Source organism: Zosterops lateralis, assembly GCF_965231275.1.
Source record: "Zosterops lateralis genome assembly, chromosome: 26".
Classification (NCBI taxonomy): Eukaryota; Metazoa; Chordata; class Aves; order Passeriformes; family Zosteropidae; genus Zosterops; species Zosterops lateralis.
The window spans coordinates 1,557,985-1,580,120 of record NC_139786.1 but is presented as its reverse complement, the minus strand read 5'-3'; the positions used below and the strand labels follow the sequence as shown (position 1 = coordinate 1,580,120).

General features: G+C 53.0%; 1 protein-coding gene across 1 annotated transcript; it reads right to left on the bottom strand.

The window, feature by feature from the left end:
- Positions 1-7,194: 7,194 nt before the first annotated feature.
- Positions 7,195-14,972, bottom strand: RBM15 (RNA binding motif protein 15). The gene is made up of 2 exons (XM_083878637.1): positions 11,017-14,972; positions 7,195-7,597 (listed from the first exon to the last, which is right to left on the bottom strand). The coding sequence occupies exon 1, from the start codon at positions 14,918-14,920 to the stop codon at positions 12,068-12,070; it is 2,853 nt and encodes a 950-aa protein (XP_083734763.1). The 5' UTR covers positions 14,921-14,972; the 3' UTR covers positions 7,195-7,597; positions 11,017-12,067.
- Between the last annotated feature and the right edge of the window lie 7,164 nt (positions 14,973-22,136).

The window sequence follows — 22,136 nt, the reverse complement described above, 5'->3', positions numbered from 1 at the left end:
GCAAGAACAGGGGTGGCTGGGACACAAATGAGGTTAAAAGCTGCAATCTGAGGTGGATTAGAAAATCCCTTTTTTTGTCCCTACTCCCTTCTCAGAATCCCAGAATCTTTAAGGTTGGAAAAGCCCTCCTGGATTGTCCAGTCCAAGCTGTCCCTGATCCCCACCTTGTCCCCAGCCCAGAGCAGTGAGTGTCACCTCCAGGCATTCCCTGAACTCTCCAGGGATGGGCACTCCAAACCTCCCTGCCAAAGCCTGATCATCCTTTCCATGCAGAAAATTATTCCTGAAAATTCTTCCCTCACTCAAAGAGAATTTCCCTTCCTCCCTTGCTTGTTTGTGGTAGAGAAAATCAGCTAAAAAATGATCCTCAACATGAAAAATGCTTCATTTACAGGCAGTGCCCTCCCAGCCATCCCTCCTGGTCCTCTGGATCCCTCCTGCCTTCCAACCCTCACAGGCAACATCCCCACACTTTGCACTGGAAATAAACCACCAAAAATCTCCTGGATCTTTCCAAGAAGATAATTTCACTCCCAATAAACCAAACCCCTTGGAAAACCAACGTCAATCCCAGCACTGTCCCCTGAGCCACCCTGGGAAACATTTTCCTGCCCAAGCTCATCCTTTGCACATGGGATGCCTTGACCAGCTGGGTCTTGATGGGAAAATTGCATTTGGAAACACTTTAACCAGGATTTATTGGTTTAAAATCTTCTAAAATTCAAGGTGCAGAGACACCAAACACCAAAAAATTCTCCAGAGATGCAGCGACCTGCAGGGAACTAAAACTGTGGCTGGAAGGAATTTGAGTGACCAAAGGAAGCCAAGAATTCAGCCTCCAATTTTCACTGTACCCCCAAAAAAGACCTGGTACAACATCTGAAACTGTTAATTTTTTTTTCCCAAAGGGAAAGTGGTTTTTTTTTCCCTTTGAAAAAAAAAACAAACCAAAAAAACCCTTAACAATTTCATTTAGATAATTAGTTTTCTAATCTCTGACAGACTGAGGACTGATACCCTGAATCCTGATTAATTTTAGCACCACAGGATTAAGAAAACAAGAAGAAAAACATGGAAGTGGCTTCTCCAAGAAGCCGTGGCAGGTAAAGGATCACTCCTGCTTGGGAAGGAAATGCTCTCCCATTGCTAACCAGGGATTTACTCCCAGGTGTAACCCTGGAGGAAGAGCCTGGGCAGCCTCCAGAATCTGCTCCCACCTCCTGCCAGGGCTCTTGGCAGGGTTGATTTATGGGGTAGGCACCTGCTGGGTGTTAAACCACTCCAAGTGATGTTCCACATGGCAGGATGAAAAGCTGATAAGGCTCAGCTCAGGGATATCAAAGCTACAGAAGTTGGTGCAATCAGAGATCACACTGCTCCCCCCTCCAATCCCACTGGAATTATTTTATATTATTAATTTATACAGTCATTGTACACCCCTGAGCTCCCTGGCTATCTGGAGCTGCAGGTTTCCCTTCCTTGTTTTGTGTTCTGGGGAATTCAAAAGGCAGGACAGAGCTCCTGAAATGTGGATTTAGGCATTTCAATAAAATAAAATAAAATAAAATAAACCCCCTCCTTGCCCTGCAGTGTCTGTGGTCAGGCTGTGCCCTTGATAAAAAACATCATCTACTAAAAAACCAAGGCTGGGACTTTCCCAGCACTCCTCAGATGCCAAGAGCAGATAAAACCCAGGCACTGGACAGGGAGAAAGCTGATCCTGAGGTTTATCATTTAATAAGGAGAACAATCTTTATCTGGCAGTGAAATCCCCTCCAAGGGCTGGGCTGGGATTATTTCAGTTGTCTCTCCAAGCTCTGGGGTTGCCTGGGGAGCTGTCTGGGAATCCCACACCCCCCAGGGGGCTGAGACCAGGCTGAGGGACAAAAATTTCCAATCCCTGGTATCCCCTTCAGCCCTTTCCAGGGGTTGTTTGAACCCAAACCCACCGAAAGCTGCTCCTCTGCAGTTCCACCCTGCTCCCAGCACACTCATTAACCACAGCGGGGAAAAATCTCCATAATTCCCATTTTTAAAGGCTTTTTCAGAGCTGTGGCAGCACAAAACACACCCCAGACAAGGTGCTTCAGCTCCCAGCACTGCTGAGCTCCCTGTGTTTACCTAAAACCACATGAAGAAAGCCAAAAGCAATTTAAAATAGCTGGGTGAGGATATGACAACAGGACCTTCCAGCCACAGGAAACGTGGCTGCTCTTCCCTCTCCCTGTTTGGCACAAACCACAGGCTCTGTCTGGGCTGTTTGTTTGTCCTCACACACACTGATAACAGGAACACTCTTTTTTTTTTTTTTTTTTTTTTGGTGCTGCCTTCCCCTCCCTGGCCTGGAGCATGTCCTGCAGTCGTGTTTACCATGCAGAGCATTATTAGGCTGCAATTCACCAGAGTCTGAATTAAAAAACATCACTCCTGAGGAGCTGAAAGGATTCATAAGAGGTGGGAGTTGTTTGGAAAAGAATAATAAAAAATCTTTAAAGGGACCAATAATGGTTTTCACTGAAGTCCATGGGAATTTATCAGAGACTCTAATGAACAAAAATTAAAGCAGATGTTGAAAACGCAGAGGTTTTAGCTTTAGCTGAGATCCTCATGGGAAAACTTTCCAGCCTGCAGAAACCACAAAAGGGGATGGGAGCTCTTGCTCGTGGCCATGGACAATTCCAGAAGTAATTCATGGGTCAAAGTCTCTTTTCCAAAGCAGACTTTGCCTCTGAAGATTTAAAAAACCTTCCCCTACAGATATCCCTGGCAAGATAAAGCCAGGACTGTACTCTGGCAGAAAGAGGCAAAGGGTGTCTTTACAACACCCCAGGGAGGAAAATAACACCAATAAATTGAGCTCCAGCACCTCAAACCTTTGGAAAGCTGGAAAGGAGTCCCAGGCACCCTGGGTGACACAAGGGATGGGATATCTGGGACTGGGATGTTGGGATCAGCTCTGGGTGCCACAAGAACAGCAAAGGCACTCTGAGATAGCTGAGAGCTCAGAACATGCTGTGCCTCAGTGCCAGAGGGGAAAGCTGGGCTGGCACAGGTGAAACACAAAGTTTTAAAATCACTGAACTCTGGAATGGTTTGGGTTGGAAGGAATCTTAAAGCTCATCTTGTTCCTCTCCCTGCCATGGGCAGGGACACCTTCTACTATCTCAGGGTGCTCCAAGTCCATCCAACCTGGACTTGGACATTTCCAGGGGTGGGGCAGCCACAGCTGCACTGGGCACCCTGTGCCAGGGCCTCCCCAACTCACAGGGAAGGATTTCTTCCAATATCAACCCCAAATTTCCCCTTTTTCAGTTGAATCCACTCCCCTTTGTCACTCCAGTTGCTGATGGAGAGTCCCTCCTGTATTCTTGTCTTCGCCCACCCATGAGGAGCAGCACAAGGAACATCAACATCCCCTTTTCTCACCACAAGCCTCAACAACAGCAGCTTGTGGGGGGTTCAGGACCTCCCCCTGCTCTGAACCTCTGCCCAGCTCAGAGCTGGAGCAGCCCAGGCTGGCAACAACCCAAGCAACCCCTTGGCCAAGGGGGCTGCAAACACCTCCATGGCCCAAAGGACATCTCCTCCCCATGGGCAAACAGCTGAACAACCACCTCAGGAGACCTCACTGGCTTTCCCTTCACTCAAACCCTTCTGCACCTCTGGTGTGTCCTCAGCCACATCTAAAATGTGCAGTTGTACAGCCTGGAAATGCAGCACAGGCACCTGAAAGGAGAGACTGGCTGGAGGATCCAAGTGCTCGCCTGCAAAGGGCAGGAACACCAGGGAAAGCTGCCAGCTCGGGGCTGGGTCGAGTTGTGTGCTTTGCTAAACCTTGGCCTGACTTATCACTGGATGTGGGGACAGGAAATACTGAAGAGAGCTAAAAATCTCCAGATGCAATTGCAGGACTGGGTATGAAGGTCAAGGCAGGCAGATAAGGAGATGAAATAACTGTGATCCACAATTAATCTACAGCTCATCCTCCTCGTCTGTGGAGCTGACAACATCCCTGGGACAACACACTTGAGTTCAAACCCAAGAGTTTGGGCACAGGAGCTGGGCTGGGAGGTAACAATTCTAACAACAGCACCATGTCTGACAGCATCCACACCCCTGTGTTCCAATGTTTAATTAATCCATCCCTGGAGCAGGATACAGAGAGAAGAAAACAACCAGGCAACCTTTGTGCCACTGTCCATGTTCTCTGCTCCTGCTACAGGCACCTCCATCAGCACTGGGATGAGGAGCAGGAAGCTCCTGTCAAACCCATCACGGCACGTGTGGCTGAGCCGGTCCCTCCGAGCTGACTGTGCCTTAGGAGTTCACCTCACCCAGTTCTCAAGGCAGCTCTAATTACACTCAGGGACAGGGCTCCGAGCCAGGAACCGCAGGAGACACAACGGGAATCACAAAGCCATCCAGCCCCAGAGCCTTTCCAGTGCTCTGCCTGTTCCACCAAACCCTTTTTGGTCTTTGCCCCAAATCTCGGGACACGAGGCAGGAGCGTCTCCCCCAAGAGCATTTGCCATTTCACAGTAAACCAGCAGCATGAGGCCAACACAAGCTTGTTATTGGCCAAGAGCAGAATCTGGGCCATCTGATGTTTTAAACTTATTAATTCAGCTGCAGCTGGTAAAAGCACAGCTCTAAAAGAATGTGTGAATCCAAATAACCGGCTCCCATCTAATCCGCTCGCGCCGCGCTCTGCTGCAGTGCAGTTAATTAAATGGTTCTCGTTATAAATCCACTTTCCCCAGAAGTCTCATTAGCTAAATTAATATGATGCATATAGAGCACTTAACCCTTCCAAGAGACTGGTTTTAACAACAGCCTGGCTCTCTACCTGGCTGCTGGAGCATCCCTCTGAGCCCTTGAGAAGGCAGAGGGGCAGACCCAGAGCACGAAAAACAACTCGCTAGAGCAAAGTGACTGTAGGAGAACATCCCACGGCACCTCCGAGGCTCTGCAATAAAGGCATGATGTAAAAGGACACAGGGAACCGTCTCCCAGTGAAATCTGACTCAGAGAGGCAGAACTCCTGTGGAACAGCCACCGACACTTTAAGGCGTACCCAAAAGGTGGGATAGTGCCTGAGCCCTGGCACAAACACCTGGATACCTGAGCAGGTGAGCAGCTTGCCAAAAACAGCCCCTTTTTTGGGGTACACTAACAGATCACCCATCTCCTGTCAGCATCAACCTCCCCCAGCCCAGGCAGAGGGGCTGAAACACATCTCCCATTATTGGTACCAGCCCCAGACCGACTGTGCAACACTTTAAAGGAGATTCAGAGGTTGTATCTCAACAGCATAACAAATACATTGCAAAAATTAGGAATTTTAACTACAAATACCAACTTCTAGAAGAAAAGGCACCTCCTGAGTCTCCCCTCTCCAATTCCCTTCCTCATAACCAGCAATAACTACAATTGCTCCCCATTTACAACAAAAAGCTTCATTTAAATTATTACACCAGCATCCCACAAACACGGACAATTTGCCAAACCACTGGCTTGGCTTTCCTTATCAACACACACAAACTATAAACACCACTCTGGGTTAAAGCAGCGTTAATTCAAGCAGTTCACGAAGTCAAAACAGCAGCTCCAGTTTGCCAGAACATGATGCTTTATGTGCACAGCCCTGGTTCTCAACAGGACCCCAAAACAAACAGGGAAGAACATCCAAGAGTCGCCTCCTTGGCTCCCATTCCCCAGCGGGTGGAGCAGCACGGTGACTTGAAGAAAACACAATTAGTAGCATCAAGCATTAATAAACTGGAGAATCAAGACAGCAAAAGGCCAACAACAATCTTCTTTTACATTACAACTCAAGTTCAACCTCTCTTCCAGCCCCTTACCTGCTTTTAGGGATTTACAGAGCCCCGGGAACAGACACCTCGCGGAGCACAACCACAGCATCCGTCGGCCAAGCAAAGACCCTGCCCGGCTGCAGGGGGTTATCCACGGAGGTTAAAGTATGTCAAGGCCAACAGGGCAAGCTGCCCATTGGAGGTGTCTTCACGGCAGGTCACAAGAATTCTACCACGAGCACAAACACAAGGAGCTCCTGAAGCCGACGACAAAGCAGCAAAGCGGCGGCTTCCTCTCGACGGCCGCGGGGATCCTCAGGCGCGGCGCCCCGAAGTTTCTCCCGCAGCAAACACGGAGTTGTGCTCCTGCACGGAGGGAGGAACAGCCTTCCAAAGCTCAGGAGGAGCCCCCGGGACAGGAGAACTACAGCACACAATGTTGTTTTTTTTTTTTTTTCCTCCTCTCCCCGTCTGTGCTACACCGGGAGCGCGCGGCGGGGCCGGGACGCGAGCAGAGGGCACATGCACATCCTGAGGCGTGTGGAACCAACGGCTTCGAAAAGACCCGGTCAAAAAAAATAAGGCACTGAGACACCACGCCAAGGTTTTTAAATTACCGCCTCCAGCTCTCAGGAACTCTTCATCCGTTCAGCACTAAAACCCACAACTGCTGAAAAGCCCCTGGAGATGGAGGAGCGCCTCGCGTGCGGCGGGAAAGGCTTTTATTAACAGCATTTAAACACTTTTTTAAGGACTCATTGCTCTTTTTTTTTTGGCAATTTTGGTTGCAAAGGTTTTAACGTGCAAGATTCAAAGCAATCTCGAAACTCTTTTTTTTTTTTTTTCTTCGAAATTAAAAAAAAAAAAAAACAACAACAACAACGAAAAAAACCAAGAATCAAAACTAAAGGCAAAACGTGTTGGGTGGGTGAACGAAACAAATCAGGAAAAAACTTAAAATTCAGCAACTCCAGCTCTTCCGACCAGCGAAGCCCCAGAGTTTGGGCACCGTTCCGAGGCTCAGGGCGGGTGGTTGCTCCCCTGCTTCTCTTGGGTGCCAGCAGCAGCACGGCTGCCCCGTCCCGCTGAGGAGAAACGCAGCAAAGTGAACCCCCTTTTTTCACTGCAAACAACGCTGGGGGAGGCCACGGCCGAGGCCATCAGACACAATTCTTCTGCCTGGTACCACAAGGTCGATTCAACGCGAACGTGTGTCGGTGCTCTCTCTCTCTCTCTCTCTCTCCCCTCTGCTTCTTGCTCAAAAGACCCACAAACTATCAGCTCAAAATTGGGCAGCAGCAGCAGCAGGAACCCCCTCCGCTGCCAACAACAGGGGGAGGTCAAACGTTTGTCGTCAATTCACTTCCAGGCAGAAAAACCATTTTCCTCAAAAGAAACAATTTATTTAGAATGAAACAAAATCAGCTCAACTGTGAGCGCATGTTTTGAGTGACAGCTACTTTTAAGCTGTGTGAGCCATAAAAAGGGTATTCCTTTACTTTTTCCAGCAATCTTGTGTACACAGCACAAAGCAAAGAGGTCAATTTTTTTTTTTTTTCCACTTAAAACACGGGCATTGGCATCACAATAGCAGATACACAACTTTTTTTTTTTTTTTTTTTTTAAAAGCTGCCATTTTTAGTAAAATGCACAAATACTAAACAGATAAGCTTTCTTCCACCAGGAGGCCCATGTAAATTCCACATAAGCCACAGCTTCTCTTCCCAAAGGTCCATTAGAGCTTGGTATCCCATGCGGTTGTCTTCTGCAGTCCACCAGATTTGCTTGCAGGAGGAAAAAAAATGTTATTTCAATACAAATGTGTACACCAGATCTGGGTTTTTTTTTCCCCTCCCTACATTATACAGATGAACAAAAAGATCTACGAGGCCTTTCTGAATATTCTACTTGGATTTCAAAAAGCACCAATACCACCCACGGCCACGAAACCTCGGAATGAAGTCGCCTTCTAGGGACAGATGCAAAAACAAGCAGTGCAGGGCTTCTTTTTTGGACCAGGATTAAACTAGGCTTACAGTACTGATGATTACTCAACTTGCAATAACACTTGATGGGGCACATTGAAATCATTAACCAGGAGAAAAACCAACCTAATTCTTGCTAATTCGGTTGACTTTCCTCGCTGGGTATTATTTCCTGAAGGCAACTTATCAACAAAAACCATGAAATGTAGTGTCACACAGCTCCTTTGCCCTCGTTTTGCTGCGCAGCTCTAGCAGCAGACAATGCCAATATTAAAAGGTCAAATCAAAGACAACGCCCAAGATAATTTCGAATTGTTACTATTCAAGTTTGTATCTCCTAGCCATCGTTTTCACACAATCAGAACTGCAGGAAAGATGAATATTCGGTGAACCATTCTCTGCACCACCCGCTCTGCTTTGAGCCTGATACAAAAATCACCTCATCGTTCAGTCTGTCAATCATTGGAATATCTGTCCTTGGGTGCCATAAAGAAATAAACGGGGGGACAAAGGGGAAAGAACCCCAAAAGCTCCAGAGCCACATGGCAAACCATTCCTTCCCCTCTGGGTGCAGAGCACTCCCCAGGAGCGCTGCCCTCAACACTGTTTTGTTTAGAGCCAGGAACTACCATTTTCCAAGCCATTTTTCCCTGAGTCCTCAGAGTTTTTGAACTCGTGTTCACAATTTTGATTTGCTCCTCCTCCCCATTAACACCTCAGGCCTTTCACCTCAGTTACCATCAACCAGAGGGTTCTGAAACCCACACATAAAATTAAAACTCGTTCTTTATAAAACTTGGCTCTGCACAGAGGCCAAGAAAGCTGTCACCAAAATATCCCACCTTGAACATCCTTGTAGGAAACAAAAGGGAGAGAGATCTGCCAATAGCGGCCTTTTCTCCCTGCGAGGCTGACAAGGATGTGTTGGTGTTTGTGCCCCTAAAAACCTCTGGATTGAGGATAACCTCGGTGCTCCCGTGGCAGCAGCTCAGCAGGAGCAAACAAAGCCACTGGCCCGAGGCCAAGGAAGTTGCGCAAAGTTTTCCAATTGAAACAAATAAAACAACCAACTAAAATCTCAAACAAAAGCTACGAGTCGTTTGAGGTTCTTTCCCCCACAGCATAAAGCACGAGGATGAAATGATTCAGGAAAAGGACATCCTTTTTCCAGGCTAATTCAACAACACTAATGAAATAGAAGAACACCAGCTGCACACGAGTCGGGAGGGAATACTGAGCTCTCGCCAGAGCAATGTAATGCCAGACACAAGGAGAGAGCCAACAGCTGCTACATCTGGTTTGCTCTACACACACAGTGGTATCACCCACAGGCTTCTAAAAACCTTCAGCCCTGGCCAAGCTGACTTCAGTGGACAGTTACTCCAATGGGGAACACCTCAGAGCAAGGAGGAAAGCACAGCCTGCCCAGCTGCACCGGCCGGGATGGCAGCACGGGAATTCAGTGCTGGCAAAAAATAATAAAAGCTGCCAAAGTTCTGCCACAAGAACCCTCAAAGGGCGTCAACATCCTCGCTTACAAAACAGAGCAGCAACCACAAATAAACCAGATTCAGAGAAGCAGGTGCTCCATTAAATAAGGAACCAGAAAACCTGGAGTCAAGCACAGCCTCAGCTGCTCCTTCTCGCCCTCCAGCACAGCACGATTTAACAGCCAGTGGCAGGTGGAACCACCGTGATTTTCCCAGGAAAAATGGAAGTGCACCTAGAATGCTCCTCCCAAACCAAGCTGGCTTTGACAAGCTATGTTGACCCCAAGTTTTATGTGTTTTTAAGCAGGTGCCTGCTGCGGATCAGCGGAACGAACGCTGCTCTCTCTGTGACTTTAAATGTCCAAAACAAACTTTAGAGCTTTTCTTTTCCCTCAGATTTAAACTCCCAGCTGTTCAAGTCTCTTTCCTAGAAAACTCTTGCAAGTGATTTCTGTCAGATGAAATGAGAAAACTCCCCCTCTGAATGCAAGCAGCACTTGCAGCGTTGATCCCCTGCTGGCACACAACAGGCACCTGCTCCAATTAAAACATTCTTTGCAATAAGTGGTAAAACACACTGGATTCTTCCTTAAACACAGTGATTTGCATTTCTGGTGCCATTCCCCAAAATTCTCGTTGTTAATAGTAAGCTGAACAGCTGCATTCTGCCATCTCTTACATTCACATTTGAAGGACAACCCAGAAATTCTGGGTTTTACCCTTAAATTTAAGAGCATTAAATGAGGCTTTCACCTTTTCGTTTAGAAAGAAAAGCAGTTATAAAAACAAAATCTGGGTTTAAGAAATGCTGCCACATTGGAATTCTTAGTTCACCACAACGTTTGGGATACTGGGTCCACTCATTCTGGGCAGATAAAGGACTCAAAGCCCTCTTAAACCACAGCCCTCTCTGACAAGTGGTTCAGTAACAAAAAATTCCTATTTTTGTGACAGAAACTCAAGCAAGTTCAGTTACACCCATAAAATACATTCAAAGACATTTCCTCTTTCATCTCCTATTTGCATCCTATTCCACACTTTGAATTTGATTTTTTTGCTGTGCAAGTTGTAACAGAAATCAGCTCGTGCCTGTATCAATTACCCAGGGAATCCACCAGAGCATGGACTGGGTGAGGCAGCGTTACTTTTCCATTGCCCAAATCCCTGAAAACATGGCTAAGTGCAAGGCTACATTCTGGGTTTAAGTGCAAGGTTACAATTCTGGGGCCTGTGAAGAGATACAGTGAGATTTGCACTTCAGTTTAGAAGCTGCTGCAACACACTTTTGGTTGGTAAACAGAGTATCATGGAATTAGATCCCATCAGGGTTTGAGATCCCTTCTTCCTTCCTAAATGCCTGGATTATCAAAGGTGGCTGAGACAACTGGAGAAAAGTGCCCAATGATTGGGGAAAAAATAAAAAAAAATTAACTACGTTCTTTGGAGAAAAAAAAAACAACCTGCAAACTGTTTCATCCTTGAATCACAATAACAAGAGCTCAAACCTTGGCATCTTGGAGTATTTTTAATATTCCTCCAGGATGGTAACACCACTTTACTCCAGGTGCCCATGACAAACCTCATGTAATGCCCGCTGCACACTGTACCTGAAAAGTCCCTAGCAGACAGCAGTTCCTTGCTATTAACAAAGAGGTAAAATGTTAATGAGAACTTTTATGTAATTAAATTATCACAGAATGAAAAGCATCTCTGGAGAGAAGCACTTACTTGCTCAGTTTGCACTGTGGAACCAGACCCCACTGAACCTGCAACTCTTGGAAAACAAAACGAAAAACCAAAAAAAAAAAAAAAAAAAAGAAAAAAAAAAAAAAGGCAATAAAAACCAAAACCCCACAATATAACTCAAGTTCTCCTTAAAGCACCTCCTTGTTTCCTGCACACCAGAGCGAGCACAAGACATTCCTGGTTTGCAACAAAGTCCTCAGCTCTCCACCAAACCTGGTCACTGCTACAAACCCAAAGTGCACATATGGGATACACTGGGGAAATCAGGGAAATACACCTGGTAAAAAAACCCCAGTTTCAGTGCATGCACCTGGGGAGGTGGATGAAAAAGGAATCCCTTTCCAAAAAGGAATTCAGTGTTCTGCTGTGTACCCGAGAGCAGCTGCTGCTCACCTGAAAAACATCAACCTTGAGCCATGAGGCTCAACGGGGAAACCACTGTGGCTCCCCAGGGAAGGGATCCCATGGGCCAAAGGGCCTCTGGCCTGAGGCCAACATGGAATTTCCAGGACTCAAAAGAGGAGCTGACACCAGTCTGTTATTAAAGTGTGTTTTTTCCATTTCCACTGAGTGCTTTAAATCTGGTCTGTTTGGTTTGGAGCTCTCTCTAGAGAACGAGCTCTTGGGACTTGCTTTAAAATACATGAAATGAAAAAAGGACATGAATCTAAATTAAGAAAACGGGAGTTTTTCTTCCCCCCCCCCCCTCCTCCCACCCCAACCCCAGTTTTTCTTATTTTTTCTATTTTCTGTAAATCAAAGCAGGCTGAGCCTCCCTGCTGTCCCCACTGATAGGGAATTCTCAAAATATCCTATTCACACTACTCCTAACCAACCTCTCTGGACTTCTACCTTTATAGAAAAATGTAGTAACAGAAAAATCGGGCTGGGAAAAAAAAAATCACCTATAAACAAAGATCTATTTAAAATAACAACAGGGCTGGCTAAGGCTGTATCCCATAGCACCTGGCACACGCTGGAGGGGCTGCATGGAGGAGAGTAGGCAGGGTTTGGGAACAGAACACGAGGGCCTTTAGGACGCCCCACGGACAATGATCATGACCAGATAGTCGTCCTCTGATTTGGCCAACGCCTTGGCCGTGGAGTCCAGGAACTGCTGGGAGAAATCGCAGGGCGGAAAGGCGTGCAGCACCCCGCTGTTCTCCTTGTCTTTGTTCCCCCCCACAGGAAGGCTGATCACCCCAGCAGCCTGCTTTTGCTTTAGGTAGGACACCAGATTCCTGAGCGGCCTCTGCGTGGAGGTGGCGGCGGCCTCGGCAGCCCCGGCCGTGGTGGGGCGCGCGTCCGAGGCGCCGGGCACGGCCAGAAGGATGGCGTATCCATTGGGACCCGCCACCTTGATGCGCCGGTTCACCTCGTCCAGCTTGGGCTGGTCCAGGCGGAGACGTTGGGTGATCTTGAGCTGAGCCACTTTCCCCCCAGTCGATCCCTCCACCAGGAGGCTGCTGGCGACGCCCAGGTCCCCCTGGAGCAGGTGCATGTTGGACGGGAAGTTGCTGTTCTTCAGCAGGAGCATCCCCTGCCAAGCCAGGCACAGCTTGGGCGCCGCGCCGGCCTGCGCCGCTCCGTCCTGCTGCTGCTGTTTCTGGGGAGGAGGTTTGAGGCGGGAGCCTCCGCCACCTCCCTCGGCCGCCCGCTCGTCCTTTTTGGCCGGGCTTTTGCACTCCTGGGCGGCGGCGGCGGCGCGGTGCTTGCGCTCCCGCTCCGCAGAATTCTTGCGGTCTCGCTTGTCGTTCTGCCCGCCCCGCTCCAGGCTGCCCCGGCGGGACTCCCGGATGGGGGAAGGTCGCTCCAAGAGGAGCAAACGGGATGAACGTTCGGGGTCGTTACTGTAACGCTCCCGGCCCGTGAGGAGCTCGGGGCTGCGGTCCGGGGGAGAGGTGGTGGCCAAGCAGTGGCGCTTTCGGGAGGAAGAGGAGCGCTCGCTGTCGGGGGAACGGTCCAAGTGGCGGCCTCCATCCTCCGCCAGTCTCCGTTTCCTAGGCTGATCCCTACTGCTACTGCCCAGCTCCCTCTCCCCGCGGTCCCTCTCCAAGGACCACCCGTCCCGGCGGCGCTCCAGGCTCTCCAGCGGGTCGTAGGCGGCCGCCCGGTTACTCCTGTCCCGCACAGGGGGCGGCGGGGGCACCCACTCTGTCTCGGGATAAAGGTCTCTGTCACGGTCTCTATAAAGCAACGGTGGCGTCCTGTCCCGGGCCCCCCGCAGAGGGTCAGGGGGGGCTCCCCGGTGAGCCCCAAAAGCAGCAGCCTCCGCCACCAGCTCGTAATGAGCCGGGGGCGGCAAGGGCAGGGGCTGCAGGTAGGGCTGCTGGTACCGATGCTCCGTGTCGGCAAAGTCCACGCGCAGGCGGCGATCCGGCCCCCCCAGAGGGAAGCCCCTCATGTGGGTGCAGGCCGCCTGCGCCGCGTCCAGGCTCTCGTACTGGATATAGGCCCAGGAATCCCCTTTGCGGTAATCGATGGTGCGGATGGTGCCAAACCGATCAAACTCCCTGGCCAGGGCGGCCAAGGGCACCCAGGGCCCCAGGCCGCCCACCCAGAGCCGGGTGGTCGGGGTGGCTTTCCCGTACCCGATCTTGATGGGGTTCCGCAGCAGCACCTTCCCCGACATGGCCAACTTGGCCCGGTGCGCCATGTCCAGGTTCTCAAACTTAAGAAACCCGTAGGTGCTGGTCTGCCCACGCCCCGGCCTCTTGATGTCCACCTCGGTGATGACCCCGAAGCGGTCAAAGGCTCGCCGCAAGTCCGACTCGCTGACGGTGATGTCCAGGTTGCCCAGGAACAGCGTGCGGTTGGCTCTCTGGTCATCCTCGGGGCTGATCTCCTCCTCACCGGCCGCTCCGGCGCCTCCTCCTCCTCCTCCTCGGAATCCCCCGGCGGCCGCCACTCCGGCCACGCGCTCCAGCCCATAGGCCGGCCTCACCCGCGCCTCGTAGAACCCGCCGTAATCCCGCTCCCTCTCCAGCTCCCTCGGCAGCGGCGGCGGCGGCGGGAGCCGGCCCAGGGCGAGCTGCTGCAGCCTGTAGTCCCGATATCCCAAAGCTCCACCGCTGCCCGCCGGGGACAGCGCCCGCTGAGCGGCCCCGGCCGGCGGGTGCCGCACGGCCGCCGCCACCGCCCCGACCGCGGCCGCGCCGTACGGAGACTCTTTATCCAACAACGCCGGGGAGCGGCTGCTCCTCCGGCGGCCGCTGCCTCCGCCGACATAGACGGCCTCGATCTTGAGCGGGCGGTCGTAGAGCACCAGGCGGCCGCGGGCGTGTTTGGCGGCCCGCGCGTCCTCGGGCCGGCGGAAGTTGACGAAGGCCACGCGCTCGTCGGCGGCGCCGGCGCCGGGCGGGAGGCGGCTGATCTTGACGCTCACGTCGCCGAACCGCTTGAACTCGTGGAAAAGCCCGTCCTCCACCGCCTCGTCGCTCAGCGCCGAGCCCAGCTCGCTGATCTTCAGTGTTTTGTACTCGCCGCCGCCGCCCGGCTCCGAGGAGGAGGAGGAGGCGGCAGCGGCGGCCGCCCGCGATTCTCCGCCACCGCCGCCGCGGCTGCTGCTGCTGCTGCTCCGCGACGCCTCCGCGGTTTTACCGCTGTAGCCGTGCCGGCCCCCGCCGCCCGCGGCCGCTGCCGAACCGGTGTCGTACTCGCGGCTGCCGGCGCGGCCGGCCTTGTCCGTGTGGGCGCCGCGCCGGCCGCTCCCGCTGTTGCTCTCGCCGGACGCCGCCGCCGCCGCTTTCCCGCCGTTGGAGCCGCCGCCTCCGCCGGACGAGCCGCTGGGCTTCTTGCTGCCGCGCGAGGACGAGGAGGAGGACGCCGAGTCCTCGCCGCCCCGGGAGCGCTTGGCCTTGGCGGGCGAGCGCTCCTTGCCCTTCATGGCGGCGGCGGCCGCGCTCCCGCCGGGCCTCCCCGACCGCCCCGCTCACGCACCCGCCGCCATCTTGGGAGCCGCGCCGGCAGCGCGCGCCGCCCCCCCACCCCGCGCCCATTGGCTGCCCGGGGCGGTGCCCTCGCCCATTGGCTGTCGCTGCCGGGAAGCTCCGCTCACCGCTTGGCGCTGCGCGTTCCCATTGGTTCGCCGCGCTGTCGATCTGCCAGGCAGCCCCGTGCTCCCGCGGGGGGGCGGGAATTGCCGCCGTCGCGCGCCTCCCTGCCCCGCTCGCTCATTGGGCAGTTAGAAAGGGCGCGGCGAACTGATTGGACAGGCTCACCCGTCAATCGTGGTAGTTCAACCATGGGAGCATTTTAGCTGCCCATTGGACACTGGGCTGAACTTATCTCAGCCTTCTGATTGGCTCTGCTACGTGCCAGTTACAATAATCGTTATCCGTCCCCGCCCCGCTCTTTGCCATTGGCTCTCTCGCTTGGCTGTGGGTTCCCGTCGTGCCTCTCAAAATCTCGCGAGTTGCTTTTTCCCCGGCCCTTTCCTCATTGGTCTTTAGTCAACTCATCGCACTGCCCTGATTGGCTGATCCCTACGCCGCTCACGGAAGAGTGCGCACTGCCCTCCATTCCCACTCCTGCTTCATCATTGGGCGAGAAAATATCCCCAGGCGTCTGATTGGGTGCAGACAGGCAGAGCGCTGATTGGCTAGAAGAAAAATCAATCAGTTTTTTTCTGTCTCTGATTGGTCGCAGGGGGAGAGGGGGCGGTCCCCGGCAGAGCTCGCGGTGCGGCGGCGCCTGAGGGCTCAGAAAGCGGCGGGCTGTGATGGGGAGCGGAGCTTCGCTGGTACTCGCTGTGCCTCCCCTCAGCCCGCCAGTGCACTCACCACGGGGGGAGAGAAGGAACCACGGGTGGATTCAGTGCCTGTTTCACCCTCTCCCTATTTGTTTGTGCGTGTCCGCACCAGGGAATGCAGAGAAACGCTCCCGCAGCTCTGTGGGGCTCCTCAGGGCCGGGCCCGCGCTCCTCTGCCGGGTTTGGAGCCCTGTGTAGCTACAGGGACTGTCTTGGGCCACACGGTCACTCCTTGCTCGAGGCCGCCAAACCGCGTGAAGTATTTCCCATTTAAAGTTTCACATCACAGGGGATTATCCTGATACATTTTACTTTCACCAGCCGTGCCGTGTTTCCTTGAGGGAGTCGAAGCTCGGAGTTTCTCGGAGATGGGGAAGAGGCCTCAGTGTCAGGGAATCTCCGCTCCCGTGGGGCAGAACGCCTCTAATCCCTGTGTTTTGTCAGGATTTCTCTCTAATCCCTGTGTTTTCTGACGATCCCGCTGCCACCTGCGGGTCCTGGGCGCTTCCTCCTCTTTCCTCCTGCTCCGCTCTCCCTGTGGGGAGCGTGGATGGGAAAAAGAAAGGTTTAAATGGGGAGAAAGCTGGGGCAAGGTCCTACAAGCCTGGTAGAACTGCTGCCCCTGCATCCTGCGATCCCATAAATCATCCCCCTGAACCCTATTTCCCCCCAATAAAACCGTAATTTCAGCACCCAAACTCTTAATTTCACCCTCAACCCTCCGGTTTCATAACCAGACCCCAGCTGGATCCCCCCAACCCCAAATTTCACACTCCAAACCCTCATTTCAGCCCCTCCAAACCCTTATTTCTCTGCCCAAACCTGAAATTCATGCCCCAAATGTTAATTTCCCTCCCCAAGGTCCAATTTCACTCCCAAGCCCGAATGTCACCCCCTTCTATTCCATCATTCAAATCCCAATTTCATACTCCAACCACTCATTTCACCCCTAAATTCTAATTTCATTCCCCCACAGCCTAATTTCCCCCACCAAACCCTCATTTAATTATCTCAAACCCTAATTCCAACATCCTAAATCCCAATTTCTCCCCCCAAACATGGATTTCACCTCATCAGATCCTGAATTTATGTCCCAAACCCCATTTTCATCCCCCTAAGCAATAATTATGTGCCAACAAACCCTAATTTCACCCCATCAAACCCCAATTTGATCCCATCCAACCCCAGTTTTCCCCCCAAAATCCAATTTCACTCCCACAAATTCAATTTCACTCCCCAGTTCCAATTTCACCCCCTGAAATTCATCCAATTTCAGAGAGGATAAACCCCAGCTTTATCCTCTCAAACCCCAATTTCACCTTCCAAGCTTTAATATCATTCCACAAACCCCCGGGTTCACCCCCAAATCCTGATTTCACCCTCCAAACTCTTCGTTTCACCTTCTAAACCCCAATTTCACCCTGGTTTGATTCCCCCAAGCCCAAATTTCACTCTCCTAATTGCTATTTTCACTCCCCAGGGCCAACTGGAGAATTATCCAGTGTTCTCTGCCATCTAAACACATGGAAATCCAGCAGTTCCTGAGGAGGAATTCCCTGGAGTGGGAAGAACATGATGCTCCAGGTTCTCTGGGCTGTGTTTGACAATCCCAGCCTGGGTGAGTCAGGAGAGCAGGATATCCCAGTGTACAATAAGAAAACATCACTGCAGTCTGGATCAGATCCCACACATCCCACACAGAGATCCCTCCCCTCCAGGTCTTCTCCTGCATCTCTGATTGTGGAATTATGGATTATGGAGCCCCAGACTGTTTTGGGTTGGAGGGACATTAAAGCTCATCTCCTTCCACCCCTTCTGTGGGCAGGAACATGTTCCACTAGCCCAGGTTGCTCAGAGGAGCTGAGGAATCACTCAATGAAGTGAGAGAAAAGTGCACAATGTGCCATATTTCAGCTTCATCTGATTTTTTTTACTTACATGTCATAAAACCCGGCACAGCTCTATGGCTGGAGAAGAAATGCGTCACTTTAACAACAAGTGATAGAGACTTCTGTCTCCAAGGTCCTCTTCTCTTCCCGGTGGTGCCTGGGCTTGGGAGAGAAAGACAGGGATTAAAATTCCTCAGCAGATGAGTCACAGGGTAAAAGACACCTTGGGGGGGAGCACTGGGCCACATCACCACAGGAACGGGCCCTCCTGATAGACATTTAATCTGATTTCACTCCTGAGCTGTTCCTTCCAAGGGGAGACTTCTCCTCCTGGATTTTTCCACCTCTGCATCAGCTGCTGGTGATGTGGATCTCTGTGGGTCTCTGTGGGTCTCTGTGGGTCTCTGTTCAGCAGTGCTGGTGTGTTTTGGAGCAGGTTTGGCCCTGGGAAAAGGCAGTGCAGCACCGGGAAGGAGGCCTGGAGAGGATCATGTTTGCCAGGCCATGAAAAACGATCTGGCACAAGCAGGAATCTTCCCTTGGGCCCAGGCTGGAGAAGGAGTGCTGCGCTCTGCTCTGCCTGTGCTTAGATAAAAGTGTATGAATAATTCAGGTGCCAGATGGCCCTTGAGCCCCTGGCCTAGATCTAAACATCTAATTACAGCTGCTGTCCCTGGGACTTGGGCATCCAGGTCCCTCTGCGGAGCTGGGCTCATCCCACAGGACACTTGGGTGTTGCAGAACCACAGAAATTGGCAATTTCCTGCAAAAAAAAAACCCAACCAAAACATCATCTTGGTGTTTAGCTGCGTGTTTTCCTTTCCAAACTCAGCTGGAGCTGATTGCAGTGGGTCTGGCGGAGGAGGAGAGGCAGTGGGCTCCTTGGATGGATCCTTGGATGGATCCTTGGATGGATCCTTGGATGGATCCCAGATCTCCCACTCCAACCCCACTGATCCAGGCAAGGCTTGCGAGCACCTCTGCCGGGGAGGGAGGCGTTTGCCCGTTTGCAGTTTCGCATTCAGACGAGCTGTGTGTGTCCCAGCTGGCCGGTTGCAGACATGGAAATCCATTAGCTCCACTTAGGCGAGGCCACAAGAGCCTTCCCGGGAGCGGGGCTGCCATGGTCCTCGAGCAAAGCTTCCCCCGGAATGGTGGCCGAGATCCCCGCAGCAGCCAGAGCTCACCCTGGCCAGCAGAAAATGAAGACTTGACCTCGCCTTGGCCGGGAGAAAAGGGCTGGAGGACTGGACCTCGCCCTGGCCGGCAGAAAATGAGCCGGAGGACATCCACGCTGCAGGATGCCGGGGAGGTTTGGCCGGGGAATGAGATGGAGAAGCTTCAGCCTTCCTCACCCCTTGGCCGGCTTAAACTGCTGCTAAAGCCAAGCTCGTGTTGCCATGAGCTCTGTTTAGCATCGTCCCCGAGGGCTTTGGGGACAGTTTGGGGTCTCCAAGCGGCGATTTCTGAGGAGCATCTTCAGCAGCTGCGGCCCCAAAAGGGAAGGGAAGGGAAGGGAAGGGAAGGGAAGGGAAGGGAAGGGAAGGGAAGGGAAGGGAAGGGAAGGGAAGGGAAGGGAAGGGAAGGGAAGGGAAGGGAAGGGAAGGGAAGGGAAGGGAAGGGAAGGGAAGGGAAGGGAAGGGAAGGGAAGGGAAGGGAAGGGAAGGGAAGGGAAGGGAAGGGAAGGGAAGGGAAGGGAAGGGAAGCAGCCCCTGCCCGCCCCGCTGCCGGCAGAGGGCAACGACAGCCCGTGAATTACCGAATTACCGGCTCTGAGCCGCCGCAGCCCAGCCCGAGACCCTCTGCCCCGGCTCCCTTTTCTTCTCCATTTCGTGTCTTTCCCTCCGCTGCGTGGGGAGGGCTGGAGTTTTAATAAGTAATGAAGGAATTTTATGGAGCCATTAGCACGGTAATTGTTCGCTTTCCACCTAATATTCAGAGATTAATGGAGAGGGAAGAATAAACCCCCAAAGTACAGGGAGAATTAAGGCAGGATCAGGGATTGCATTGCAGGGCCACATCCTTCTCCTGTCCCTGTGTCCTGAGGAGACCTGGTGCATGGCCATAACCCAGAACTGCAGAGCTTTGGGCACCCAGGGACCCCCCGTTGGTCCCATTTCCCTCCCAGGGATTTGCTGAGCGTGGCCCCATCAGGATGGGGGTGTCTGATGGGGATGGAGCCGCCTGATTTTGGGTGCAGTGCCGGGCCCTGCGGCTCCTCCCGCAGCCCGAGGAAGCCAAGGGAGCCCTGGACTCTGCTCACATCCACAGCCTTGGCTCCGCTCTGTCTCCGGCCCATCTGCCCCCTGCAAGCTGCCGCCTTCTCCTTCCAAGCCTCACCTGTGCTCAGAGGAGCCCGAATTTACATCCCGCCCCCTCCCAGAGCCCAACACGGACAGGCAGGGATCTGCTCCATCGCCACGCCGTGCCTCAGTTTCCCCCGGTGCCCGGGGGAGCAGCAGAGCCCAGCAGGGCCCGGCGTGTCTGTGCTCCCGCAGAGATCCCGGCAGGGATGTGCCTTTAACCGCCGGAGCCGTTCCCCTGTCACCGCACGGTGACACCGCCGAGCTGGGCAGACACCGGACAGGTGGCAGCTCTGCAGGGAGGGACATCACATAACCGCACAGGGGCCCAAAATGACCCAAACGGCAGAGATTTCATCCCGGCCAGGACTCTTGGCAAAGGATTCTCCTTGGATAGGGAGAGGGAGGGGAAAAATGGGGGAGAACCCCCCCGCCCCCAGGACTGCTCTGAGCTGTAATGTCACCGCTGAGTGTGACGTGTTTGCAGGACACAAGTGGCACTGGCTGAGGATGCTCTGAGGAGCCAGACAGGGAGACCTGCGCCCTTCCCGCGCCCCAGAGGGGAGGGACAAGGACACAGCCTGCGGAAAATGACATTTCCCAACCATTTGCAACAAACAGCCGGGAAGGGAAGGGAAGGGAAGGGAAGGGAAGGGAAGGGAAGGGAAGGGAAGGGAAGGGAAGGGAAGGGAAGGGAAGGGAAGGGAAGGGAAGGGAAGGGAAGGGAAGGGAAGGGAAGGGAAGGGAAGGGAAGGGAAGGGAAGGGAAGGGAAGGGAAGGGAAGGGAAGGGAAGGGAAGGGAAGGGAAGGGAAGGGAAGGGAAGGGAAGGGAAGGGAAGGGAAGGGAAGGGAAGGGAAGGGAAGGGAAGGGAAGGGAAGGGGCCTGTGGAGCGCCCGGCACGAACACAGAGATGAAGGAGGTGGCCCCAGGAGACAGCTCCATGTGCCAGCCAGCTCCAGGCACCTCACACCTCCCCTCCACACCTCTGAGGATCATCCCCATTTCCTTTTTGTCTTCAGGGCTGCGTGTGGCACGTCTGGCAGCTCTTCCCTGTGACAGGCTCCAGCCGCGGGGGGAGTGGATCCTGTCATGCCAAGCAGCACGTCCTCCCTGTCCCTGTCCCTGTCCCTGTCCCTGTCCCTGTCCCTGTCCCTTCTAGGCCTTGCCTGCAGCCCTGGAGGAGAACAGACCAAACCTTCCTGACATCTTTCCTCTCCAACACCTCCCCAAATACAAAAGGTGTGAGCTGACATACTTGACCCCAGGGCACCAGGAGAAGGTTCTGGGATCCCTCAGCTCTAAGGATGTGCTCACCACAAAACCCCAGGATTTTTCCTTGTTTTCTGCCCTTTCCATCCCCTGTGCTGCACAGGCAGCCCAAAACTGGTTTCTCACCCCATTCATCTGCAGAGAATTTTTCGCCTCCTCCTACCCAGCTCCAGTGCCTCAGTTTCCCCACACTGGGGGGTTCAGGGGGCAGTTTTTCCATATGTAGGGGTGGGCGATGCCCCCACCAAGCTCCCAGCACGTCCCATCTCGGGTGCTCCAGCATGGATTCATCACGTCTTTATGTCACCAGGGGAAGGGAAAAATGGCAATTAAAATAAATCAGAGGCTGGCAGCTCCATTTGTCATCTCGAGGGGAACAGTTCCAGCCTGGATGGGGAGGGAACTCGGGCAGGAGACAATCAATAAGGCCCACAGGTCTGTAAGGAGACACCCACCAACCTTCAGTCGGGGCCCCAAAGTCAAAACCTCGCCTGACTCTGCTGTTGGAGCAGTGCTGGACCTGGGGAAGGAACGTGTGAGTTCAATTCCCTCAAGATCTTGTGTTTCCAAGCCCTGGGCGAGGCTGTGCTGCTCAAGGAGACCCTTCTCCAGGTGTAAGGGGATCCTCCACCCTATGGAGGAGCCCTGAATAATTCATGGTGCTGGCTGGTGACACAGGGCAGACCTGGGGGCTGAGGGCTGCTCTTCACAGGGGGTTTTAGAATCTTCTCAATTCCAGAGGGCTGGGAGCTGAAAAAAGCTTTGGGATCTCCATCCCAACTGATGCAAAGAGCACAGAGTCCCTCTGGGCCACCCCAGTGATTCACACTCCCCAAGCTCCATCCCCGTGGTGGCTCCACGCTCTCCATCCATGGCACCACACCTGCCAC